Below are 24,906 nucleotides of genomic sequence, written 5' to 3' on the forward strand. Positions count from 1 at the left end.
CGACAAAAGACGTGTCCACCCCGCCCGTCAAGCCTCGCCACTGCGCTTCTTCTCCTCCATCATACCGAATTCACTATCCAGCTCATTCCTCAGCGGAATCTCCTTAGGAATCACCGCAACAAGGAACCCCACAGCAGCGAACGCGATAGCAACCTGCCACGACCGGCGCAAGCTCCCATTCTGCAGAGCAACAACCTGCGCGCGCGTCTCTTCCTCAAGTCCATCGAGGAAATTTGCCGTAGCACGCTGGTAGGCGCCACCGTGCATGAACTCCGCCGCCACGCTCGCGTCTGTTATAACACCCTGCCCCGCCAGCTGTTCGGCTCTATTGTTGAAGATGGCGCCTGCGATGGCAACGCCCCATGTAACGCCGAAGCTGCGCATAAACGCCCATGTTCCTGTCGCCAGCGCTGTATCCTTGTCGGTCAATGGGGCTAGGAGGGCAGGGAGGAGGGTTGGTATGGCCAGGCCGGCGCCGGCGGACTCGATGATCTGGAACCCGACCAAGGCGCCTAGGGTGGAGTTCTGATCGAGCAGCGAGAAGAGGCCGAATCCGATGACGATTAGAGCTAACGCGACAAGGAGTATTGGTTTGTACCGGCCGAACTTGGTTAGCAGTAACCCTCCAACGATGACAAAGGGGATCAGGGCGAGAATGGTGGGTAAAAGCAGGATTCCTGAGCGGTATGGACTTGCACTGAGCACGCCTTGGAAGTATACCGGGAGGAAATACAAAGCCCACATGGTGACGACGCCGTGGAGAAAAGTGAGGACGAAGATGGCAGCCGATGTGCGGTTCGAGAAGAGATGCAGCGGCATCATCGGATTCGCTACAAAGCGAGAACCCTCGAGGACGATGAAGCCTGCCAGAGCGACCATTCCTATCACAAGAGGGACAAGCACGCGGAATGAAGACCACGAGTATTCGCCTCCAGCTCCAGCCCATCCGAGCGCAATCAGCACGGAGCACGAAGCTCCAACGAAGACAACATTGCCCAGCCAGTCTAGACTCCCAAGCTTAGTCGCCAGAGTATTCGACTTGTCGTAATTGACATGCAGGAACGCCACCAGCAGGGCCAGTGCCGGACCGCCGATAGGCAACGCCATATAGAAAGCCCATCGCCAGGTACTGTAGCTAACGATGAGGCCGCCAAACAAAGGGCCCAATGCGGTTCCCACGGAGATCATACCGAACACCAGCGCCATGTAGTTCCCTCTCTCCCTGAGAGGAACCAAGTCGCAGATGATCGTTTCGACTAGGACACTGATTCCAGACGCTCCAATGCCCTGCAGTACACGGCCGCTGATCAACATGGCCATGTTGGTGGATCTGTTTATCAGCATGTCTCTTCTCCTATAGTCTTCTTCTATACCGTCGTACTCACCCGCCACATATACCACTTCCAATTAGAAAGACAGCCGTTGACGCGATCAAAGGCCTGCGCCGGCCAAAGACGTTCGCAATTTGTGCGAACAGGGGTTGGAGAGATGCCCTGGGACTCATTAGCCACCAGCAGCGTCTTCATGAGAAAGAAAATGCCTACATGGTCAGGAAATACCCATTAGCCACCCAGATGTAGTTGTCGCCCCCGCCCAGGTCGGACACGATGACTGGTAAGACCGTGGAAGTAATGGTGGCTTCCAGGGACGTCAGGAGACTCGTCAACGCAATACCCAGCAGGATGAGCCAGAATCTCCGTCCCTTTCGAGTCTCTCTGGGACTCTTTGGGGATTGCTTGGTCTCAGAGGGCCCGGGGGTTGTTTCTGAGACTACGTCTTGTGACATTTTGTTGAAGTTGCTTAAAGTCCGTCTGGAATCAGCGCGAATCTTCCCTTATATATTATATTCTAGACGACTCGGGTATTTCTCGACTATTTCCCAGACATAAGTTGCGTCGCCATGTTGGAATTGGAAGCTCGGAGGGTTAACCTCTGGAGGGTTTCCAAAACCCTGCGAGATGGATCTCCATTACCTGGAGCACAACTGAAATGCAACAGCTTTACTAAAAACCACTCCTTATAAACGAGGGAAATGGTACGCAATTCTGACCCAGCCATGGGAGTAACACCGCCAGGTTGCTAGCCCTCTGCTTGCGACTATAATCGATATTGATTGAGGTCCTCAGTTCGAAAACGAAGTAGGTTTATTTACCTGCCCCTGCGAGCCACCAGGCTACCATTTTATAGCTAGCACTGTAGCAGAATTCTACTGTAAACAAGGTTGGTGGTCGGTGCCAGCCAGGAGCAAGCTGAGGAAATACGAGGTTTATATTGCTTCCATTACAAAGACGCTCACCCACCGCAGCTTCGCACACGCCAAATACCGACAAATGGCAGGAATGCCTGTCTGGTAATAGCAGTGGCCTGTTAGCTGCACCGGGAAATTATCTCGACTGATTTCAACCCCCGCCTCTCCCCGTTAATAGCGACCGCGGAATCAGCGCGGAAACGCCACGTGAAGAATGTAGAGGACCGCTGGAGCTTGAATGAAGACCTGGCCAGCTTAGACTCCTGCTGCAGTGGCTGCAGTTTATTGGCTGTCGATCAACAGGGGGCCACACCGTGAGACTGTTACCACTCTGCTGTTCTACACTGCAGATAGCTTGAATGGATGAATTCCGCGATAGAGACACTGTCGACTGCGGAAATCCGGGGTATTTGCCTGTTCCATGGCTCAAAAATTGGCCACTGCTCATATCTACCCATCATTGCTCGCAGATCTGAGATAGACGCAGTTAGACTCTTGATCAACCATGTGGGGGCTGCGGAACCGCATGCTCTCCCCGCACCGTGTCCCCCGCGGTCCGAGGACGTCTTTATAAACCCTTAAACCTGGCTGAGCAGCTGAGGCCAGTTATAATATATTTTTCAGTTCCAGTCATTTTCACCATGGGCCGCAACCCGCATACCGATCCCCAGCGATATGCTACGCCGCAGCAGCTCGTAGGGCCGCCGGCCACCTACGCATCCGCCCAAAGGGGCCTTCTCAACTATGACTATGGTATGACAGCCATTTTGGCCATTCGACGTGGCTGACTCCTGCAGTGATCGTGGGCGCCGGCGCGGCAGGCTGTGTGCTCGCCAACAAGCTGTCCGCAGACAAAAACGTCTCGGTGCTGCTGCTGGAAGCCGGCAGCGACAACACCAAGATCTTCGAGTCCAAGGTCCCACTGCTATTCTCCAAGCTCTTCCACACCCAGAATGACTGGGAATACTACACGGTCGAGCAGCCCGAGCTCGCCAACCGCCGGCTGTACTGGCCTCGCGGCAAAGTCCTCGGCGGCTCCTCCTCCCTCAACGCGATGATGTACCACCACTGCGCCAGCAGCGACTTTGACGAATGGGCCTCAGTCCATGGCTGCAAGGGCTGGAGCTACGATGATCTCGCACCGCACTTCCGCACCATGGAGAAATTCACCCACAATCCCAATCGCCCATCCATCAACCGCCAGCACCGCGGCCGACTCGGGCAATGGCAGACGGGGTATACATGGCTCTCGGAGATTGTGGAAAAGGGCTTCCTGCCAGCCTGTGAGGAGGCGGATATCCCGCCGAACCCTGATATCAACACTCGGGAGGGCACCATGGGCGTGACGAGGTTCCAGACCTTCATCGACCCCAAGGGCCAACGTGCATCGCTCGCAACGGCCTTCCTCACACCAGAGGTACTCGCCCGGCCAAACCTTTACGTTGCATGCAACGCCTATGTGACCCGCGTTCTCTTCGACCAGATCACCAACCGAAAAGAGCCGCGGGCAATTGGCGTCGAGTTCCAGATGGCTCGCGGTGGCGAGCGCTTCCAAGTGCACGCACGACGAGAGGTCGTCCTCAGCGGAGGAACAATCAACACTCCCCAAACCCTCTTACTGAGTGGAATCGGACCTGAAGATGAGCTGAAAGCCCACGGCATCCCAGTTGTCCAAGCGAACGACGCCGTCGGCCGCAACATGAAAGACCACCTCTGCACAACCCCCATCATCGCCAAGGCAAAGCGCAGCGCCACCCTCGATTACCTCGGCGATACCCTGTATGCGCTGCCGGCCCTGGCGCGCTGGATGCTCACCGGTGGTGGTCCCCTGACTAGCAATGTCGGCGAGGCCGCTGCGTTCATTCGGACGACGGAGTATAACTTCCCCCAGACGGTGAACCCGCCCAAGGACAATGCGTCTGGTCCTGCGTCGCCGGATATCGAGATCATTGGCGCCCCTCTCGCCTTCATCCACCATGGCGAGGAGAGGCCATCCGATGGAAGCAGTGTGTTCACTCTCGTCCCCATTGGCCTCCGTCCGAAGAGTAGCGGCACCATCACCCTGAAGACGCGCGATGTCTTCGATGCCCGTAAGTCCATCCCACGTATAAACACTGAACCAACTAACCCATCCAGCAATAATCGACCCGAAATACCTCAGCGACGAAGGCAACAACGACCGCAACGTCCTCCTCGTCGGGCTGCGCGTGTGCATAAAAATCATCCACAGCGCGGCCTTCCAGAAATACTTCGAAGCCGTGCCCGTAGACGACGACCCAACCTCCTACTGGTGGCCCTACTCCAGCAGCAACCCGGACAATATCAGCGATGAGCAGCTGCTGCGCTTTATGGACGAGAAGGCCTTCACGCTGTACCACCCCGTTGGCACGGCGCGGATGGGCCCGTCGGCGGAGAACAGCGTTGTTGATACGGAGTGTCGGGTTCATGGTGTGCGGGGGCTGAGGGTTATGGATGCTAGTGTGTTTCCCGAGCAGATTAGTGGGCATCCTACTGCGCCTATTGCAGCCATGGCGGCGAAGTTGGGTGAGATGATTAATGCTGGTAGGGGGCCTGCTCCGGTGACTGCGAGGCTGTGAGCTTTAACTGATTAGTGGGTTAATTTGACTTTACTGGCGTATCTATATCCCGTTGAGTAATATATCTAGATATAACATGACAATACTCAGTAATTTAGAAACGCATAACGTTAGAGTATATTCCCACTTAGTGTCAAAGGACAGGGTATGCGGTATGTTAACATGATGAGTACTGGTATTACATTTATTATATAACTTTTATTTCGGGGTATTCAACCCTGAATTATACTTTTCATATACTGAACGTCAATGGTTCCTCCCAGCCTCAAACACCATCAAACCAAGTCAAGCACCAGGTTGGGTATATCGGACTATCCAAGCCACCCTCGTATCATCAACACGCCAAACCAAGGCAGCGCTGAATCAAACGGCGCAAATCGCCAACGGCATCGAAGGTTTCATGGCGTAGAATTCCCCGCCTCAATCAAAATGGCCACCTCGCGTAACATCGCGTTCCGCCGAATTGCAGGAGCGACAGCTCGGGAATCACCACCACGTCGCGAGCCTTTTGCGCTTTGTCCCCGACTCCCCATGCATCGAGCTGAATACTGAAAACAAAGCCACGTCTTGGCCAGGAGGGCCGTGATCCAAGCCTTCCTGTTGGATTCCACTCGGTATCCAATCCAAGTATAGTAGAGGGCCGCACAAACACCATGCGGCTGGACAGGAAACAAAGAAGAGTAAGTATGAGGCCTCGCCAAGGGACACGGATTGCTGCATGTGTCCCATTCCGGCTATCTGACCATCCCAAAAACAGTGTGGCACGGTGCGATTTGTAAATGAGGTTGGATATTCTGGAGATGATTCCTCGCGGCCCCCTTCCTGTTCAGCTGTCAGCCTGGAAGTCGCCTGACCCATTGTTCCGATACCTCAGCCAGCCCATCAGCATCAGAAGCGGTTAGTATTATTTTTCTGTATATATTAAGACATCTCAACGTCGCTATTCCATACCCACACCAGCTGACACGATGGGGTACGGAAACCGGCTCCTACTGTTGATCGGCTCTGGTCCTGGTCTTGGACGTGCAGTCGCCTCATGCTTTGCTCAGCGATACTTCGATCGCATCGCCTTGATCGCCCGAAATGCTGAGCAGTTGCAAAAGGATGGCTTAGCTGTGGAGGAAGCAGCCGCCAGTTTCCACCGGGAGGTGGTCGTCCAAACATGGCAGCTTGACGTCTGCGACATCGAACGGCTAGAAGAAGCCTTGAAGGAGATCGACCAGTTTGGAAACTTGGAGTGCGTGTATTATAACGCCGCGCGCGTTGGGCCCAGTCTGTTCTTCACAGCTAGGACTGAAACCATCGAGGCTGACTGGCAGGTATGTCTAACACATACAACTTGATAGAATCCGCTGACAGTGTTGACTCAGGTAACCAACCTCGCTCTATATGTAACAGCGCGGTGGGCAATGCCCATCCTACTCGACAAGTCCCGGGCACTGCCCGACTGGAAGCCTTCGTTTCTGGTAACCAGCAGCGCTCTACCCGTCGACCCGATCCCACAGCTCTTCTCCCTGTCCATGGCCAAAGCCGCGCAGGCCAACATGGTCAAGTCGCTGGAGAAGACCTATACCCACCTCGGGATACACATTGGTCTAGTCGTGGTCGGTGGTGCTATGTCTGACAACGCACTTATCTCGCCGACACTCGTTGCGGAACAGGCATGGCTGCTCTTCGCGCAGAACCGTGAAAGCTGGACGACGCAGGTAACTATTCGGGAGGACCTGACTGTCGATTGGGACGAGACAATCTGATTTTCCTTCGTTTTTCCAATATATGCAATGAATTGGAGGTCTCATCAAAAGTCGTACCCCGACAATATCCGACAAAGAATAACCCTCGCACGATCTCGTGCACTCCGTAGAGTCATAGTACGGTAGAGCTTAATCGCTTCAACACAACGTATCAGAGTTGGTATCTCGCCAGAGCTGTGCGGCGCCTCCGGTATATTCTGGACAACCTTGACAACAACACACACCATGCCCTGCTCAGTCAGAAGCGGCCGTCCTGTCCGCGTGTCAAATCCAGTGCTGGCTTCGAAGAAAGCGTTCAGCCGCGACATGAATAGCTGGCTATCCTTGGCCGATTCGCGGAGGGCCCACAGCGTCCGCGTAACTAGGAACAACGCCAGAAATAACGCCACTTCATCTGGGAATCGTGGTACTTTCCGTTCTTCTGGTCGCAGGTAGAACCTCAGCCCACTGCGCAATACCCCCAGTCCCACCGCCATGCTATTCAACTGCGCAAGTCCAGCCTGCGGTGATACGGCCTCCACCCTCGGTGCATCATTCATCGTCGAGATCAAAAACCCAATAAACCGCCGCACCTGTTCCTCCTCAAGAGCTTCCTCCGCAGCAGGCAGGGGTTCACAAACAATATACGGCATCAGATGCGCCAATCTGGACGCCGGAATCTGACAATCCATCAAGCTCCTCTTAAGACCCCCTCTCGCCTGAATCGCCGCCTCATACCCCTTCAAATGTGCCTGGCAGGCCATCGGGTCCGAAAGCCGCGCCTCGGTAACCGCAGCCATAATAATCCCGGCCAGGATATCGTCGGTGACTTTCCCTGCATTCTGGCTGAGCGAGTACTTTAGTAGTCGATATGCCTGGCCTTTCCTGCCAGCTACGGTGTCCACGTAGTCCGCGCGGTCTGCGCCTGGACGTGCGAAGAGTCCATCGGCTGCGATGAGCACCCACCACATCATCAGGCTGGAGCCTAGTAACATGGGTAGACTGACATCCCGTATCGCGCTGAAGACTGCATCTGGGCGCGTTCCATACACCATGGCCGGGACTTGAAGGAGATCTAACTGCGTAGTTAGTCGTAGGGGGTGTCAGCCAGACAATTAACACGTACAGCAGTGAAGCAAATCCCGATTTTCCGGTGTCAGCACATAAGGAAGTTTGCAGAATGGGTCCAGCGAGGTTGTTATTTCATTAATCTCCGGACACAGAACTTCGCGGGCGCGCTGAGTTTGCGCTTGTTGTTGTTGTTGTTCTTTATCTTCTTCTAGCTCCGATGGATTCTCCGTCTGAGGCGGCGGCGGCTCCTGCTCAGCGGACAAGGGCTTCGATTCTTGCACAATGGCCTTGTTTGAGTGTTAGCCCTGGAATTGGTTGCTGAAGCGATCGCGAAATGCATTAAGCTACCTTGTTCCGTTTCGGTGGCGGGGCGCCAACCCTCCAAGTCAGCACTGGGGGTTTCCAGTTGCGGCGCTTCGTCTTTTCCCTCCCGTCGGGGGCCATATTATATTATCGCACGAGACAGGTTTGGCTGGCTGAGCGATGAGGAGAAATCGCAGTCCTTGGTTGGGTGTTTGGGCTGCCACATATGAGGTCCGTTGGACAGACCGCAGACCCTTACCTGAGACTAATGCAAGGATGACGACGAAGCGAGGACGCGATTTACGAGGCTGTGGCTGTGGCTGCGGATCCGCACAATGGGGGAGCAGACTTTATATACCTTGGCGGGCCCGCGAGGCTGGAGCTCGTTGAAGTCGGCGGATCCGAACTCTGTTCCAGCACTTGCATCGTGACGAAATGGACCAACAGCGCCATTGTCCTGATCTGTGGAAATTAGTTCCTGCCGAGACCTGCCAGCCGATTGGCGCGTTGTTATGGATCGGCCGAAATGGAGGGTCTGTGGCTGAGTGGGTCTGAGCACAGACTACGCTATGAGACGGGGTCAAGTCCAGTTGTCATGAATCATCTTATTAACGTTGCTATTAAAGGGTATCTCCAGGAATCTCCAATCGGAAGGTTCCATGTGAATAAACATATTTTAGGTCCCGAGATCAAGTATGCATTCTGATCAGTCACTGTCCTCGCTCTCTGTTTGCCACTCATGATTCGCCATGCCCGCCATCATGGCGGCGAACTGCGGACTGTTGGCCGCCACCATCATCAGCTGGGATAGCAGCTGCGCGCCATTTGGAGGACCCTCCAGTGCAAACGGACCGTCAGGGTCGTCCTCGTCGTCTTCGTCGTCGTAGCCATCGCCAAGGGTATCGGGTATATCATACGGAAAAATCTGGAAGTCGACCGATGTTCCCTTAAACAAATCCTGCAGGCTGCGAAAACATTCCGCTGGTGTCATTCCGAACGGGACAATCTGGCCAGGAAGTTTTATCGGTTTTGTAATGTCGGTGGTCAACACCTTGAACTCGGTAAGGCGAGGGTATTTGCCGCGCTTACAGTCGCTGGCGATGTCGGTGACCATGTCGCGGATCGACGAGTTGCAGTCAGTGATATCCAGCCGTTGTAAAGAAGGGGGGAACTGCGGGAAGTCCGGAAGCAAGGCGTGCTGGACGATGATGACTTCAAGAACGGGAAAGTCCTTGAGCGAGGGAAGCTTCACGCAGTTTTCGCAGTATTCGCGGTATGCATCGGCAGTAGGGGTTTCCCAAGGTTCACGAAGGTATTCAAGGTGGAAGTGCTCAAGTGAGTTCCTGTGAGGAAGTACGGCAGCATGGACCTCAGCGGCGTTGAATTCCGGCAGCTCCAGAGCTTCAGCTCGGGCTTCGTCTGCGGTGAGAGCAAAGTTCTGGTAGATGAAAGACTTGACCCTCTTGCACGCCTGCATGAGTTTGCTGATACCAGAGGCATCAATGCGACAGTGGTTGAATGCTAGCTCTTCGAACGCTAGGGTTCCCGGTTTCCAGCCGGCAGGGAATGTCTTGCCAGGCAGATCCGCAAACTCAAAAGTCGGTGAGGTTATTTTGCGAAGGCTAAGAACGTCGTTATACGAGCCAATGTCGTATCCAGTTTCCAACGGCTCGTAGCAGATCATCCACAGTCGGTCGAGTTTCGGCAGGAATTTCTCATCCCGTCTGCAAAGGGAGGTGAGTGCATCACGGATCACAGGGTCATGAGGCATGCGAAGCGCACGCAGGTTTGGAGTCTTGTGGGCGAGCAGTGCAACAACGGGCGAGAATTGCCAATTCTCCAATGCTTTCAACCACTGCTTCTCCAAATCACCCAAACGCAGATCTCGTATCGACTGCTGAACGAACTTCAAATCCTCGGGATCGACCTGGGGGCCGGTTGCCATGTCAGCGAGCTCGGGTTCTCCGTAAAAGTCTCCATTATCCAACGCAGCGATGCTGAGGGTCTTTAGGTGCTCTCCAAGCTCAGGCCGCCGATAAACGCATTTGGTGAACCCAATCAGCAGATTCAATGGGTCTTCAGTATCGTCGGCATTGAAACTGCGGAACAGAAGCGGCTGGGAGAGATTGCGAAATTGCTGCGAGACCAGGCAGACATTGTACAAATCGGCGGTGCCGCAGCAATGGTGTTCCTTGCCAAGGGATTCGCCGGAGGAGTCAGCAAGAAAGGAAAGAATGCGGTCCAGAAGCTCCGTGGGGAGGGATTGGAGGTGGACCATGACGACTTGCAGGCTGTCAGGCTTTCTGGTCGTGTGGGGATAATTTGGTTTGAGGATCCGGAGGGGCCGGCGGAGTTAGTGCACCCCCAATCGGGAAATAGGGCACGCGTGCTAGGGCTTGCCGTGTCATTACGTCACTCCTCAGCAGCTTCAACTTGGATTCTCCCACTCGTTACTTTTTCTTGACCTTGATACTCAATTCATTGATTTCGCAAATATGTCTGGCCTATTTCCTCACTCCGGCAGAGAGCGCGGCGACGAACTGCGCAAATTGGCCGACTACCACATCCAACACGACCTCCACCAAAGCGACCGCGATGCCTTGCACTCCGCCTCAAAGACAATCTCCTCCTGGGCGAGTGTTGGAGCAGCCGTCGGACTGGGACTGGGGCTATACACAGCGATTCGGTTGAGAAGATCGAGAAAGGTCTTCTTCGACGTCTTTCGCGCGGCCGAGAAGCCCACCAAGGTCGTGTTTGCCGACGGCCGAACCGGTACGAATATTTATCTTGATGCAGAATGGGGCTAATACAGAATAGAGGCGCTGCCGGACATTACACCCATGCTCAAGCCGACTACTCTCGGAGACTTTGCGACGTATTTCTTTGCCTCTGCGGGTGGCCTCTTTCTCGGTGGTGAACTCGGTAAGGCGACATTCTACGTTCTGATACCGTACTAACGTGCAATTTTTATTTAGGCTTGTTCGGCGGTATGGCGTACGGTTGCCGCCCTCTTGCGGCTGATGCTGAGAGGCGACAACGAATTGAGAATGCTCTTCGGAGTTTCCGTGTTGACACGCTGCGGAAGGAGGCAGATGAGGTGGAGAAGGGGAAAACAGTGGGAGAGTTGTTTTAAAATTTCTGTACGGCTGTATATTTAAGTTATTTGCTGGAAACTGGCCTAATACTGGGTGGCGTGGTATTATTAGTGGCGTTCGTATGGTGAGGTGACACGCGGGTATTATATATATGTGACATGTCTATCAACCAACTTATTGCCTTGTTACTCTGAACACCTGAACACCGCTCCAAAATTCTGAAAAGTACTAAAACCATTGTTTAAAATGCCATTGACACAGGTGCCTGTCTTCTGTCTAGCAGTGAATACTAAAGCGGGGCGATACTTCTGGAATGAAGAAAGTAAATTTTCACTGAACACCAGAATAGTCCGATGAATGATGCTATGCATAAATAAACAAAGCTTTTACATGAGAAATGGGAAGAGAATTTTTCCCGAGTTTACCATCTTTCCACCACCTGCATCATGTCGAAGAAACGCGCTCTAAGTGCTAGTCCGACACTAGAACTCGACCTGCAACACAGGAACAAAGTGCCAAAAACCGATATCCTCCAAGGAACGCTGCTTGATCCAGTTTATCATCTGAACGGGGATATTCTGAATATGGTTTTTGACCGTCTACCGATCGCTGATGCCTTCTCCTGTGCATCTTTGAACAAGGCCTGGGAGGCTGTAGCTCTCAGATGGATGTACCAGACTCGCTCACTCGTCGGCCAAAAGCTACGATGCATGTGTTATGAAGCAGTCCCAGTTTATCTGTGGCAGGAGCTGTCCATTGCTGAAATCAAATACTATGGTTGGTAGTTTCTGCACTCCCTCCTCCATTATCAGAGATCTGACTTCTGACGACCTCATCTAAAGCATCTAATCTGTCTCGAGCGCAGTCTGCCAAGGCAACCTCTCTATTCTCGTGCCATGGTCCGGTTGGGTTCGTGGATGTTGGAGACTTTGCCGCAAACCTGTCTAGGCGAGATCCCAATTATTCGACCTTCCACTCAGTTCTTCATTGGCGCCCTCTCCACCCATCAAATAAGTCCCAGCACCAGTCGAAAACGTATGAAATACCGGAAACATCCGAAAGGTTCGGCCGCGGCACTGTGATTGCATTGTTCGTGAATAGCAGCGGGTTGATAATGGTGAATTTGCAATATCTCGGAGCACAGACAAACAGGTAAGCCAAGCGCCCGTTCCTGTGGTGCATTGCTGACACTATATGAAATCATCAAGGCTGGTGGTGTATTCTCCTATCGAGGAGAAAAGGCTTTGGGATTATCCCTATGACAGCCATATACCGTGTCCTAACTCTCCTTCGGTCACAGTGCCAGTGCCGTTTGGGCCAGTCGCGCTAGGTCAGTCCTATGCATACTGCGTGAGCACCGAAGCGCATTCCGGCTGGGCCCTGATGGCGTACGATTTTCGAACTGGAAAGGAAGTATATTGTATCAGCAAGGGCGTGCAGTGGTTTCGATCCGCTAACGCCTGGCTGGCGGAAGGCAGGCCTGTGCCTGAACGTCTGGTCCAACTGGTGGAGGTCAATGGCGAAGAGCTCCTCATTTGGATGTCGGAACCGAAACTAACGGAGACCACGGTTGAAATCATCAGGGGCCGCGACGGACAGCCGGTGTACAGCTTAGAATACTCCTCATCTTGGAAGCTCAATTGCCTGGCAGACCCCTTGACCAACCAAGTGGCATTGATATGGTACAAACCTGCCGAAAGAGCAGCCAATTCAGGCCGGAGTATCACCCTGATACGTACGTTTTCATATCAACCGGGCCAGCCATTCACCCTGTCACCCCTAATAGCCGTGGAGCGCAAGACGCCCTGTTCGGAATATGAAACGCTCCAGCCCTTCACCATGACAGACATCGAGGTAGTTACCCTGGCGTCTGAGAAGCGTGGGAAGTTTACCATTGCCCGTAGCTGTCTGCTCCAAGTAGACAGTCAGAGGATACGCAATCTTGCTTTCCAGGCTGCCATCGAGCTTTTCACTCACGCCCCTAGGCATATCCGGTGCTACACCACCGACAGCCCAAGGACCGTCACCGTGTCTGAGTCTGGTTCATCCTTGCCACCGGGTTCCCAGAATAGCAATACCCTATCTGTGGATACTGTACCTACCCCGGCAGTCTATTGGCTGGACCATGCGCGGCTTGTAGTCCAGACCATGAATTATACCCGGGTTGTTCAGTTCTAGCACTTGTCTGCTATATCTTTATGTTAATCTTTCTAGCCTTGATAGATGAAATAAGTTGGATTATAATCCTTGATCGGTAAACAATCTAGAGACATATACCTCATTATACGTAATCCACCTGAATTAATATCACGGGCTCGAATTTATATCGCAATGCTTTTCCCTCCACATACGTGTCTCTTTCTTCTCACTCCATTACATCTCTGACTCCCTCAGAATCGCAGCAATGGGAAACATAGCAGCAGACACTACCGTCGCAAGAACTAATACTCGTCAGCATCCCAATCCCAGTCACTAGAAGTCCTTAGCATACGCGGCAAATACTGAAAGCTGTCCAAATAACTCGACCTCACAACCTCCCTCAGCGCCGAGGGAAGGGTATTCGCAAATCGCACCTCGTTGAGAATGCGGTGTATTATCTGGTTTAGCCAGCCAGTCAGTAACCAATATACGCTCCATTAAACAGGCAATGTGACTTACAGAACTCTTATCCTCCAATCCCTCAAGGGTCATCCCCAGCCTCGCCGCAAACAACTTCTGATTCAGCGCCGACCCAGCCGCAGGACCGATGACAAGACCGAGCTGCTGGCAGAGGTAGTACGTGCCAATGCAAACATGCAACTTCCCCTCTGGCGCATATGTAGACATCCCGACGAATAATGCCGGGAAGAGCATCCCCGTCGCGATGCCGAAGGGGATCAGGTATATGCCGTACCATAGTTTGAAGCCGTTCCGCCATTGGATGAAGATGAGAAGGGTGCAAATGGTCAGGTTGAAGATGGAGGCTAGGGTCATTGATTTGCAGCGTTTCGTACTATGTGGATTAGTTTTGTACAGTTCATGGCCGGGAATGAAGGGCGTACTATTTAATAACCAGGCCGCATACAACGCCTCCGATGGCCACGCCGATGGCCACAACGACAAGCGAGAGAGATGCGAGTAAGTTGCTTGTGTTGGTGACGCGGATGAAATAGGGCACGAGGTTGCTGAGGAACTGGGTGGGCGTTAGCATTGTCTCTCTGACCACGGCTGGAATAGCATACCGCGTAGCGACCACCAAGGAGCAGAACCTGGAGGAGAAAATGGGCCGAAATTCCAGATGAATAGATTCGAATCGGAATCAAAGGCTTCTCAGCCCAGAAAAGCTCGAGCGTGACGAACAGTATACACCCAGCTACAAAGCCAAGTCCCAGCAGCGCAGTCCGAAGGACAGTGTCTTCGTTCAGGGTCCCCAGTTCCTGGAGGAAGAACAACAGCGCTAGGATAGTTCCAGAGAAGGTGAATATCCCTGAAAAGTCCAGATCCCAGACGGGCGATCGCCTGTGCTCTGTCTGATCCGCGCGGTCTTCGGCTTCGTCGATCAGGGTATCGTTCAGGAAAGAAGGGAGGCGGATTCCGACGAATACCGTGCAAAGAAGGATAATCGGAATCTGGCCATAGAATGCCCTGACCTAGTTAGATGTGTAAAACTGCAAATCCGTGGAATGCTTACCATCTCCATCCGATGGTATCTGTGAGAAAACCCCCGATGGGACCCCCGAGACTGCGGCCGGCGACATTGACAATGTTCTGATAGCTCCGGTATAAAGCAATTTCATGCGGTGCAATGATATCTAATATCACTCAATACTAGCAAAGTAACAATAATCGACAGAAGGCGTACCGCTGAGGATGACCGAAACCACAATTATCATTCCAGCACCGCTCGAGCCAGCGAGCACCCTCGATAGAATAAGCTGGGTCATTGTCGCACTTGCGCCACTATTATCTGTCAGTAGACCTGAATAGACCCTCGATACGGAGGCAGCGCTCACCAGGCAAGACAGCTAACCGCGAACGTAGTATATGAACAGATGAGGACATTCTTGCGCCCATATGCGTCCCCCAGGACACTATACTAGAAGGAGTAAATATCCAGTCCGCAGCTATGCATTCCCATTTCTTACCACAGGCAGCGAGATGCAGTACCCAAAGTTATATGCGAGGAGGAGCCATGATCCTTGGGAGAGGTGGTGGAATTGCGACGCGATGGCGCTGTACGTGGAGATAACTAGGGCTTCGTCGGCGCTTGCAATGAAAACACCTAATCTGTCAGCGAGCTTGCATCGGCTAGATAGAATGACATGAAACACTCCATACCTATGAACGTCCCGAAGATTAAAATAAGGTCCGATCGCTTTGGTGTCGGCGGTGCAGCTGTGTCCTTCGTATCTGTATCGGACCGCGGACGCAGCAGCGGTGACTCCTCCGAAGTCACAGCCATGGTCTTGAATTCTGGAATGAACAGAAATCGCCGACCTGCACAAGATGAAGATGAAGCTGAGATTAAATTTAAAGTCGGGGTGGGGGAGCTGAAAAGCTGCATTTGACGCTAGGGCCGGGTCTTGCGGGATGAAAACTGGATCGCGGCTGGATCGCACTGGATCGCACTGGATCAGAGTCTCGTCTGCAGTCAATCCTGCAAGATGATCACAGGTTCGTGTGGGAATGGCCAATCCTCGCCGTCCAGCCCTTGCTCCAGTCGACGATCCCCAATAGTTCGGGTCGGACGCGCATGTCAGACGAACCACGGCGAATGAAATGCTGACATGTCTTTGGAGGAAATGAAAAGAAATTATAAAGATGTCAGAAAGGGATTAAAGTACACCCTCATGCTGTCAAATTATGCAAGACACTGCATGGCGTGACATTGCCCTTTATGCACGTTTTGAATTGGTGAAGCATTGTCCATTCTGATATTCATTGTTAGTTTGATGAATGGCTGTGTCTTAATTATGCGTATATCTACTATCCAACTAGCCCTCGAAATGGAATCCTGACAAGAGATCACCTATTCTATCCCGAGTACGCTTAGATTGGGTACCGGTTCTTGTATATAATAAACTTATAATAAACTCGGAAGACATGTCCGCACCACCTTTGCGGCAGGCTTTAGGTTTCAAGCCTGACAAACAGCAGCTCCAGACACCATGAAGTGAATGGCCCCTTCACTCCTGCAATCTTTGTGCAAAGAGTGAAGTCCCAGTGGCCTTTGTCGTGCCTTCCACATCTCAACATAAAAGAACCGGCTCAGCCTTCTTCCTTCTACCTTTCCGTTTGCACCTACGGTCCTCTTCTGCCGTCATGGAGCCTCTTGACTTGGAATCGCTCAATCCCAGCGTCGTGCCTGACCCCCACGATCCTGCGCAAAGGGTTTATGCTCGTGAGATGGGCTATCCCAAGACGGCCGCTCAGGTCGTTGTCAACCACGTCTCCGCCATGGCGAAGCAAGAGTACGATGCAAAACGCAACTGCGTCATTCTTGAACCCGGGTCCTCGCTCCTAAGCGTCCTCCGAGCCTTGCTCCGGCGAAATGACCAAGTGATCCTCACCGACCCGACGTCGCAAACCCTGACAGCTTCGGTCAAAGCCGCGAATGCAAGACCAGTTCTGGTTCCTCTGATATTCCGTCCTGGGCAGACATGGGCAGTAGACTGCCAGGGGTTCAAAGATTCCATCACAGAGAATACCAAGGCTATGCTTCTCCAGTCCCCTTGCACGCCGTCCGGTGCCGTTTTCTCCGAGAAGGATTGGGAATATATTGCGGAGCAGTGTGTCGAGTCTAACCTCCTGCTAATCTTTGAGACCTCGTTTGATACCGTCATCTACAACTTCTCTCGTTCCATGTGGACCCATCCGGCATCATTCAAAGGAATGGCAGACAGGACCCTGATTATTGGTACCGGCTCGGGGTTTTTGGATAATCGGCTACAAAAGTTTGAATACGTCGTCGGTTCTCAGGTATTTATTTCAAAAATACGATCCGTGGTCTGGAGCAAGCCCGATCGCTACACTTACTGCGAAGTGGCGTCCTTTCGCCTGTCCAGAGGTGACTTGATAGCAACAGCTCGCCAGCGCCGGAATATGATTCTCTACGCGCTCCGTGGGCTTCCAATTGGTATCCCAGCCGGAGGATGGAGTTTGCTTCTCCGAGTCAGCGAGTTCGGTCTAACTGCAAAGGAGGCTGCATGGCGACTTGCGGAGCAGGGCGTCACCGTGACACCTATGGATGACTGGGGGAATCTACAGGGAAAGTACTTTGTGCGACTCGTGTTTGCCCATCAACCGGTAGAAAAGTTGGCTTTATTGAGACCCAGGGTCATCAATGCTTCAAGATTGTAAGGAGACTACTTTCTAATCTAATAATATTACTATTCCATCTTGATTATAACTAGGCGTTGATCTATTGCAGCCGCTGCCTAATCTACAGGCCAGAATAAAAGCACGTAATTCCCAACACTTAACACTGGGAATGTACGAAAAACAACATGCCCGTACTCAGGCGATCGAAAAGATGCCATCCAGTCTCCGGTTCTATTCCGTACAGTAAAGGCCGACGGAGCCCTAAACCAGCCCCAACCTATATGCAACGATCACAGACCGACATCGACACAGATCCCAATATCAATATCACTCTTCTCCGTCTCCCACGAGAGATGTTCGACGAGATCGTCGCCTACCTCCCCTTGCCGGCGAAGGTATGCCTCTCTTTAAGCTGCAAAGCCGCCGCGCACGTACTGCACCCTTGGACCACAACCTGGTTCCTCCTCCGCCGGAGCACCCAGATAAACCATAGAACATTCGACAGGACTTTGTGTGACCTTTTGCAGCGAGATCATCCAGAGCTCCAGTTCTGCCCTCGCTGCGAGGTACTACACCCGCCACTCAAGCCACCGCACGCCCATCGCATCACGAAATTCACCAAATTATGTCTTGGACAAACAGCGTCAATGGATTACTGGCCGCAAATGCCAACAGGGGGATACAGCATTATATTTCCTCATATCGAACAAGCTTTTCAGAAACCTTCTGGAGTCCAAAGTACGCCAATTGACATGTTCGCCGGCGACTTCACAGCCCACCTTGAATCGACAGACTACCGTCTCATCTCCTCCGCCAGCTGGATAGAGCGCGGTCTCGTCCTGAAGCAGGAATACCGACTACGCAGCTCAACAGGGTTGTTGAAAGCCGTCGACGTGACGTCTCTCCCGTTTCGTATCTGCGCGCATCTCAGCACCACCACATCCACGCCACCGGAGAGCAGACACACGAAGAGACAAGTCCCTAATGGACCACTACTTACTCATGCTATATCCACTGCATTCCCTGAAAATCTCCGCCTCGGCGTCGCAAGTCCAAAAACATTCCGCCCTCCCTCTCCTGCCGAACAAGCCCAGATAGCAGCCTCGGCGCAGAAAGGGCATATCTGGCGGTGCCGAAGCTGTCCAACAAAGTTCAGGGTCGAGTATTCCGGTTCTAGTAACGAGTTACTTGTAACAGCGTGGCATTTCTTCGGAAAGGAACTGTACAAGGCGCTGGAATACTGGAAGATGTTTGTGCGGCGCGAGGGCACGACGCTGGGTCCCAAGACGCGCAATAGTGAGTTTTTTGTGCTGTCGAGGGGTATTCCGGATTTTGCCATTGAATAATAGCACTGCGTACTGAAATACTGGGGTCAGTTTGCGAGTATTGTGCATACAGACTGGTAATTACTCGGTGCTTGTGATGGGATCTCAGGTTGGCAGGGTTCGTAGTATAGGAGCTTTAAATCAGGACTCCAAAGAGAGCTACTATAATAGGTGCAGGATACATTATTATACTAGTATATGTCGTAGATTCTGGTGTAATTACATGTACTCTTAGTGGCGTCCTGTTAGGAGAATTCCGAAAAAATAACAAATCAAGACGCGTCTTTGACTTTCTCTCCTTTAGACACCATAACATCGTGCCTGACTATGGCTGACCCCCGGGAATTCAATATGCAGGAGCCGTACCAGGAGCAGTTAAGAGGGGTAAGACTGCTTATCTATTTTCTGTTCCCTGCTCACCATTCCAGGGCGTGATTTGCTCGCTCTGCCCTCTGCCACTCGCCATAGGGAGAACAAGAACCCCCGACGAGCCCAAATGCGACTCCTGGGGCCCAGCCATACCCCCCAGGAATCCAAACCCTGTGGCCATGTTCCACCGCAGAAACCGGATGCCTCTACGAGCTGCGACAACGAACTATGGTCGGACTGTGCCTGGGACGAGACCACTGGCTGGGCCATACCCAGCAAGTCGGCCTCTGTCCCTGGAATGAGCGGTGCTCTTTACCGGAAGTTGGTGTACGCCTCCCGATTACTCCCAAGCAGAAACCAGGAGTGAACACGCTATTCTTCGCTCTCCGCGATGTTGAACACCTTTCCGGCCCTGGCTGTCGATACCCGGGCGCTTATCACGGCCACCGGATCTCTATGCAGGAGATGAAAGGCTGCGACACGGTGCAGGCTCTTATTCCAGGCAGCGGGGATCGAGCAGGCCACTGGCCGCCGCCATATCATCTTCCATTCGAGCGCGACGGCGATGGCGAGGGCAGATTCGTTCTCTCCGGCCTGGCAGACTCACTGGGATCTCGGTCTGATGTGATACAAGTTTACCCTGAGCGCTACGATATCCGGGTGATACATGTGGCAAATCAATTTGTAGACCCTCCCAGCCCAGCAGAGGCAGAGGTCCTCTTCCACCCCTGGTGCTTTGGGGTCTTCCGCCAGCTGTGTCGCTCCAAGCTGGGCTACCTGCCACTCGACAAGTTCTACAGCTTCTTCCACAATCTGGAGCCCAGTCCACCATCAGTACTGCTGTCGATTTTCCCCTACGAGTACCGCCAATGGATTCACTATCCCGGAGACGAGTGGCTGGTCACGAACCCCTTCGGCGTGGACCAGCTTCGGAAGATCTTCAACAACGCCATGGATCCTGAATGTGACCAGTCTTCTGGTATACCAGGCCCAGCCCGCGGCCCATTCCCCAACCTCCCCATGGAGATCCGAACCATGATATTCTCATACCTCACCTACCACGATGTCCACGCCCTCCGCCTTGTTTGCCGGGAGTTCTCCCACCTCCCTCCCCACATCTGGTTCTCCGTCCTTTGAGAGAGATGCCGTGGATCTGGGAGCTGTGGAGCGAAGAGCCGCCCTATTTCTGGGCCACGGTCACAGTCCCCCAGATGAAGGAGGACCAAGAGACGCGCGAGGCCTGGGAGGCGGCTCTACGAGAACGAAAGAGAACACCGTCGCCAAATACGAATAGAGCTGGTTCGTCCACACCGGTGTCGAGTTCAGTGGACAGTTCGCGCCGGCCTCAAATCAATGTCGATAAGCATCTTTCCGAATGGACTATCCCCCGCCCTCCGCTTAATGGGACGAACTGGTATGCGGTTTATCGGGATATTAAGATGAATTGGCTGGAGCTTAGGAGTTTACGGAATCGGAAGAGGATCTGGGAGTTTCAGAAGGAGCTCCTACGGCGCATGCTGCGGGATGATTAACTTCAAGGCATAGGTGAGAACCGCCGGTCAAATAACCCCAACTACCTAGTAAATAGCTGCCTTGTTCAACGAGTATAAACCATTAGACTGCTGGAGATGATGAAATAATGCATATACCCCGCATTGTTTGCGCGTTTACCCCACGTGGTAATTCTCCGGTTGAAGATCATACATCGGTTATTCGGGGATATCGGAAGGGTATCACTATCCACAGGCTGAATGGCTCGTAAAGTTATTAGCCCGAGGAGTACATGTTCCCCTCTCTATATCCTCTATAAATAGGTTGAATACATGCTTACCCTCCACATGCCAAACTCGCAAATTCTTCAACATGAAGCTACTCTATCTCTTGTCAGGTCATATACTCCCCATTCTAGCTGCGAACACCCCCTTCAGCGTCTCTGGAAGATGGATCCTTGACTCTGCTGGGTCCCCCGTCACCTTCGCCGGCGTGAACTGGCCCGGTGCAGGCGAGGCCATGGTCCCAGAAGGCCTCCAATACGCCTCCATCGAGTCGACCGTCTCCAAGATAAAGTCCCTAGGAATGAACGTCATCCGACTGACCTTCCCGATTGAACTGGTCGACAACATCCTCGACACCGGAGACATCACCGTCCAGGACTCCTTCATCAACGCCTTAGGATCCGAGAATGGAACCGCCGTGTTTAACCAGATCACCGCATCCAATCCCCAAATCACAAACACCACGACCAGACTGGCTGTCTACGACATGGTCGCGGAAGAGTGCAACGCCCAGGGAATATACGTACACCTCGACAACCACATCTCCAAAGCAATGTGGTGCTGCTCCAACGACGACGGCAACGCCTGGTTCGGGGACACATACTTCAATGTGGAGAATTGGAAGCGCGGACTCGAATACATGGCTTCTCACGCAAGCTCCTGGCCTTCATTCACCGGTATCGGCCTCCGTAATGAACTGCGCGAACCGAGCACAGAAAACCCTGATTACCCATACAATTGGGAAACGTGGTATACGGAGATGACATCCGCAGCAGAGGCAGTGAACGCCGCGAATCCAGACGCATTGATCTACCTATCCGGTCTGAATTACGATACGACACTCTCACCCATCCCGACAGGCGAAGATCTCGGTTCCGGGACGAAATTCTCTCTCTCAGACTTCGCGTACGCAGAGAAACTCGTTCTCGAACTACACAACTACGACACCACCGCCACGAGCTGCGACGACCTCTCCGGCTCGCTCTGGAACGGCGGCTTCAACGCGCAAGACACCAACGACACATCCATCGTCAACGTCATGCCGGTCGTGCTGACCGAGTTCGGCTTCGCGCAGGATCAGTCCACCTGGCAGAGCGTCTACGCGAGCTGTATCCGGGAGTGGATTCCTGAGCAGCAGGCCGGGTGGATGGTTTGGACGATTAGCGGCAGTTACTATATCCGCGAGGGCACGCAGGACTCGGATGATACTTGGGGTGAGTTCTGCACTTTTATGGTCTGGTGCTGTGCTAATTCTAATTTGTAGGGATTTTGGATCATACCTGGTCGGACTGGCGCAATCAGGAGGCTATTGAGCAGGGACTGCAGGGTATGGTGGATGCGTCTATCTGAATTCAAGACCTGGCTTGTTAGTGGTCTTGGTTTGTGGAAGATAAGCTACACTATACTAGCTAGTAGATGTGATGCTATCGTCTTCCTCAGTCTCGCATGCCTAAACCAATACTCGTCATCACCATATTGTTAATGAACTTGGCAGCTCGCTTTTGGGAATGATCGCAGTAATGGCCTCTGCATGGCCATTCTGTTGTTCTTGATTTACTAATTTATTTTTCTGTAAGACTACGTAAACGATATAAGGTATGACTCTGCTGTTTTACTGTCAAACAATAATAATTCAATCTATACTCAGCTAAAGTGCGGTGCATTCAGGACAACGCCCATCAGGATACCTGCCATGGTGCCTGCAATGGGAATCGTCATGATCCACGCAATAACAAGCAGCCCAACACGCTGCCAATTGACTGCCTTGTACGTGCCATTGCACAGCCCAACACCGACCGTCGCGCCTGTAATACACATCGACGTGCTAACCGGGAGTTTATACTGCGAGAAGACGAGGACCGTAATAGCAGCGCCCATTTCCATAGAGCACCCGCGGCTGGGCGAGTGGTATGTGATTTTGTTACCCATGACTGCACACGTTAGTTCTGGTCATGAATAAAGAGACGGGGAGCATACCTTTCATGATATTATACCCATACGTAATAAGCCCAATAGATATAGTCGCAGACAGGACAGCCAGCTGCCACACGGCCACATCAGCCTCTGATTCCGCCGCACTGCCCGTCTTCCACGCCCCATAGAGCACAGCCCAAGGCCCAACCGAGTTCCCAATATCGTTCGCCCCGTGCGCAAAGGACGCCGTACAAGCTGTCAACACCTGAATGAACGAGAATGTGTGCTCCACCTCATTCGGGTACTTCTTCGCACAGGCATACACCCTCTCCATACGATCCCCCTCAGGCGTGCCATGGATCCCACTCTGCGCCGCATGGATATCATAGTGCAGCCCATACAGCGCGCCGACGATAATCATGCACGGAATGCGCTTGGCCAGGATCCTCAGATTCTTGAACTCGTATATCTCGCCAGCCCCCAGCGGGTTCTCATGCAGCACACGCAGCGCCCACGCCAGCGGACCACGACCTTTGCGCAGCTTTGCGTGGAACTTTTCCTCCGCTTCGGCCATCAGCTGCTTATAGTCTGCTTGTGCTTCTGTAGCGCTGAGGCTTTTCTCTGTGGCCTGCGCGGCTTTGGGGAGCACGGTGTCCTCGCAGAGTGTCTCAGGGGAGCCGATATCTGCCATGTCGAGTTTCTTCACCTCATCGGTGTCGCTATCGTGCTGGACGACGGCATAGTCGGGGACAACGGCGACAGCGCGGTCCGCATCAGCTGGGTACGGACGACTCCAGAGGAGCGGACCGAGGAAGACATGATACCATCTAATAGACCCATCGCGCTTGATAACCTGGGCATGCGTCCAGGGGACAAAGAAGATCGCGGAGAGGAGACAGACACCACCACCCGTCCCCATAGTCACCGCAGCAATATACCAAGGCTCCTTATCCTTGAGCCCCAAGTTCGGCGACCCCTTGTACACAATCGACAGCGTACAAACCGTCGCCGCAACAAGGAAGAAGAACGGCGCCGCCCAAACAGCCCAGGGGATAGGGTTCCGCCGCATATGAACAACAACCTTGATCAACATGAAGATTATCGCGCCGAAACAAGCCGCAATAGCCGGCGCCATTCCCAAGCCCGCAAAGATTGCTCCAAGCCCCTGTCCCCCATTCCAACCCCATTGCACCTTCGACGCGCCCACAGTAGCAACGCCCACCCCCGCAACAGAGGAAATAAGCGAGTACGTGGACGAAACATGCGCCGAGTGCCGCGTGCACCACATAACCCACGACGAGGCAGCAGCCAGCGCGCATGTGAATGCAAGCATCTGCACGCCCGCGTTCCCCTGGAATGCCTCATTCGGGATGATCCCGTTCTTGATTGTATCGGCGGTGCGGGCGCCGACGGTGATGGCGCCGAGCATTTCGAAGATCGTGCCGAAGATCATGGCTTGTCGGTATGTGATGGAGCGGGAGGAGACGCTGGTTGCCCAGGCGTTGGCGACGTCGTCTGTGTATGTTAGTATCCAGTAATTAACATAGATGGTTTAACTGGAAGGGGACGTACTGGCGCCATTGTTGTAGGCGTCTAGGAGGGCGAAGAAGGTGCCAATGGCAAAGACGTATGAGTACTCGGTGAGCACCATTTTGTCTGCGTGGAGTAATGAATGGTGTTGTGTCTGACTGCGAAGACGACCTCTGGGAGGGAAGGACCCTTTTATATCTTTAGAAATCTGGTGTTGCCCCCACGAGCCGTCTCACTGTCGAGACCGAGTGCAAACCTTGTCAAGGCCCGCTACTGTAACGGGAGCGGTACGGCCGATTCGAGTATCAAATGCTGTCGCGTGCCCCAGGGGTCTGTGGCGCTGTAGATTGCGCTAGCTGTAGATTCTAGCCTCATCTAGCCCTGATGCTGCAGAGATTTCTCATCAGAATCATCTTGATATCCAAACGCTTCAGTGTTCAACATGTCCATTCTATATGATAGCAATACCACAATACCTCTACACGACCATTACAGTATCATTCACCAAGACATCCATCATCATGAGCATCACTTGAGGCATATGTCTCTCCAATCGAGACAGATCCCAAACCACCACAGCCAGTCTCCCGCTCAAACAACGGGGCTAAGCACCCCACGAGCCAAATTCACCAGAAGCACGTTTACA

At 53.0% G+C, this 24,906-nt stretch overlaps 14 protein-coding genes across 14 annotated transcripts; 9 read left to right on the top strand and 5 right to left on the bottom strand.

The window, feature by feature from the left end:
- Window positions 1-27: 27 nt before the first annotated feature.
- Window positions 28-1,786, bottom strand: ASPVEDRAFT_57614 (uncharacterized protein; the record flags this gene model as incomplete). Its single annotated transcript, XM_040815360.1, has 3 exons — window positions 28-1,330; window positions 1,386-1,493; window positions 1,545-1,786. 3 exons carry the CDS (start codon window positions 1,784-1,786, stop codon window positions 28-30), a joined length of 1,653 nt encoding a protein of 550 aa, XP_040674325.1.
- Window positions 1,787-2,889: 1,103 nt separating this feature from the next.
- On the top strand, window positions 2,890-4,845 carry ASPVEDRAFT_144288 (GMC family oxidoreductase; the record flags this gene model as incomplete). Its single annotated transcript, XM_040807977.1, has 3 exons — window positions 2,890-3,001; window positions 3,046-4,338; window positions 4,385-4,845. The coding sequence occupies 3 exons, from the start codon at window positions 2,890-2,892 to the stop codon at window positions 4,843-4,845; spliced, it is 1,866 nt and encodes a 621-aa protein (XP_040674326.1).
- Window positions 4,846-5,813: 968 nt separating this feature from the next.
- On the top strand, window positions 5,814-6,599 carry ASPVEDRAFT_89776 (putative short-chain alcohol dehydrogenase; the record flags this gene model as incomplete). Its single annotated transcript, XM_040818683.1, has 2 exons — window positions 5,814-6,164; window positions 6,216-6,599. The coding sequence occupies 2 exons, from the start codon at window positions 5,814-5,816 to the stop codon at window positions 6,597-6,599; spliced, it is 735 nt and encodes a 244-aa protein (XP_040674327.1).
- Window positions 6,213-7,653, bottom strand: ASPVEDRAFT_47701 (uncharacterized protein). Its single transcript, XM_040813845.1, has one exon. It carries the CDS (start codon window positions 7,571-7,573, stop codon window positions 6,644-6,646), a length of 930 nt encoding a protein of 309 aa, XP_040674328.1. The 5' UTR covers window positions 7,574-7,653; the 3' UTR covers window positions 6,213-6,643.
- A 1,005-nt stretch (window positions 7,654-8,658) lies between these two features.
- ASPVEDRAFT_89778 (uncharacterized protein) lies at window positions 8,659-10,230 on the bottom strand (the record flags this gene model as incomplete). The annotated part of the gene is made up of 1 exon (XM_040818684.1): window positions 8,659-10,230. The coding sequence occupies one exon, from the start codon at window positions 10,228-10,230 to the stop codon at window positions 8,659-8,661; it is 1,572 nt and encodes a 523-aa protein (XP_040674329.1).
- Window positions 10,231-10,339: 109 nt separating this feature from the next.
- Window positions 10,340-11,098, top strand: ASPVEDRAFT_402803 (uncharacterized protein). The gene is made up of 3 exons (XM_040812115.1): window positions 10,340-10,724; window positions 10,770-10,874; window positions 10,928-11,098. Exons 1-3 carry the CDS (start codon window positions 10,448-10,450, stop codon window positions 11,083-11,085), a joined length of 540 nt encoding a protein of 179 aa, XP_040674330.1. The 5' UTR covers window positions 10,340-10,447; the 3' UTR covers window positions 11,086-11,098.
- A 729-nt stretch (window positions 11,099-11,827) lies between these two features.
- Window positions 11,828-13,322, top strand: ASPVEDRAFT_402863 (uncharacterized protein). Its single transcript, XM_040812118.1, has one exon. The coding sequence runs from the start codon at window positions 12,242-12,244 to the stop codon at window positions 13,223-13,225; it is 984 nt and encodes a 327-aa protein (XP_040674331.1). The 5' UTR covers window positions 11,828-12,241; the 3' UTR covers window positions 13,226-13,322.
- Window positions 13,323-13,420: 98 nt separating this feature from the next.
- On the bottom strand, window positions 13,421-15,488 carry ASPVEDRAFT_89781 (uncharacterized protein; the record flags this gene model as incomplete). Its single annotated transcript, XM_040818685.1, has 10 exons — window positions 13,421-13,488; window positions 13,539-13,644; window positions 13,706-14,039; window positions 14,089-14,219; window positions 14,269-14,671; window positions 14,718-14,838; window positions 14,889-14,986; window positions 15,040-15,122; window positions 15,172-15,308; window positions 15,365-15,488. The coding sequence occupies 10 exons, from the start codon at window positions 15,486-15,488 to the stop codon at window positions 13,421-13,423; spliced, it is 1,605 nt and encodes a 534-aa protein (XP_040674332.1).
- Window positions 15,489-16,258: 770 nt separating this feature from the next.
- ASPVEDRAFT_879315 (uncharacterized protein) lies at window positions 16,259-17,390 on the top strand. Its single transcript, XM_040818199.1, has one exon. It carries the CDS (start codon window positions 16,349-16,351, stop codon window positions 17,384-17,386), a length of 1,038 nt encoding a protein of 345 aa, XP_040674333.1. The 5' UTR covers window positions 16,259-16,348; the 3' UTR covers window positions 17,387-17,390.
- Window positions 17,391-17,532: 142 nt separating this feature from the next.
- Window positions 17,533-18,806, top strand: ASPVEDRAFT_156198 (uncharacterized protein; the record flags this gene model as incomplete). Its single annotated transcript, XM_040808510.1, has 1 exon — window positions 17,533-18,806. The coding sequence occupies one exon, from the start codon at window positions 17,533-17,535 to the stop codon at window positions 18,691-18,693; it is 1,161 nt and encodes a 386-aa protein (XP_040674334.1). The 3' UTR covers window positions 18,694-18,806.
- Window positions 18,807-18,999: 193 nt separating this feature from the next.
- ASPVEDRAFT_89784 (uncharacterized protein) lies at window positions 19,000-20,178 on the top strand (the record flags this gene model as incomplete). The annotated part of the gene is made up of 2 exons (XM_040818686.1): window positions 19,000-19,056; window positions 19,141-20,178. 2 exons carry the CDS (start codon window positions 19,000-19,002, stop codon window positions 20,176-20,178), a joined length of 1,095 nt encoding a protein of 364 aa, XP_040674335.1.
- Window positions 20,179-20,252: 74 nt separating this feature from the next.
- On the top strand, window positions 20,253-20,573 carry ASPVEDRAFT_156199 (uncharacterized protein; the record flags this gene model as incomplete). The annotated part of the gene is made up of 1 exon (XM_040808511.1): window positions 20,253-20,573. The coding sequence occupies one exon, from the start codon at window positions 20,253-20,255 to the stop codon at window positions 20,571-20,573; it is 321 nt and encodes a 106-aa protein (XP_040674336.1).
- Window positions 20,574-20,904: 331 nt separating this feature from the next.
- On the top strand, window positions 20,905-22,166 carry ASPVEDRAFT_57618 (cellulase family protein; the record flags this gene model as incomplete). The annotated part of the gene is made up of 3 exons (XM_040815361.1): window positions 20,905-20,929; window positions 20,951-22,030; window positions 22,081-22,166. The coding sequence occupies 3 exons, from the start codon at window positions 20,905-20,907 to the stop codon at window positions 22,164-22,166; spliced, it is 1,191 nt and encodes a 396-aa protein (XP_040674337.1).
- A 180-nt stretch (window positions 22,167-22,346) lies between these two features.
- Window positions 22,347-24,442, bottom strand: ASPVEDRAFT_403155 (inorganic phosphate transporter). Its single transcript, XM_040812129.1, has 2 exons — window positions 22,794-24,442; window positions 22,347-22,747 (listed from the first exon to the last, which is right to left on the bottom strand). Exons 1-2 carry the CDS (start codon window positions 24,181-24,183, stop codon window positions 22,461-22,463), a joined length of 1,677 nt encoding a protein of 558 aa, XP_040674338.1. The 5' UTR covers window positions 24,184-24,442; the 3' UTR covers window positions 22,347-22,460.
- Window positions 24,443-24,906: the final 464 nt, after the last annotated feature.

The sequence above is a fragment of the Aspergillus versicolor genome (genome assembly GCF_001890125.1).
Source record: "Aspergillus versicolor CBS 583.65 unplaced genomic scaffold ASPVEscaffold_16, whole genome shotgun sequence".
Classification (NCBI taxonomy): Eukaryota; Fungi; Ascomycota; class Eurotiomycetes; order Eurotiales; family Aspergillaceae; genus Aspergillus; species Aspergillus versicolor.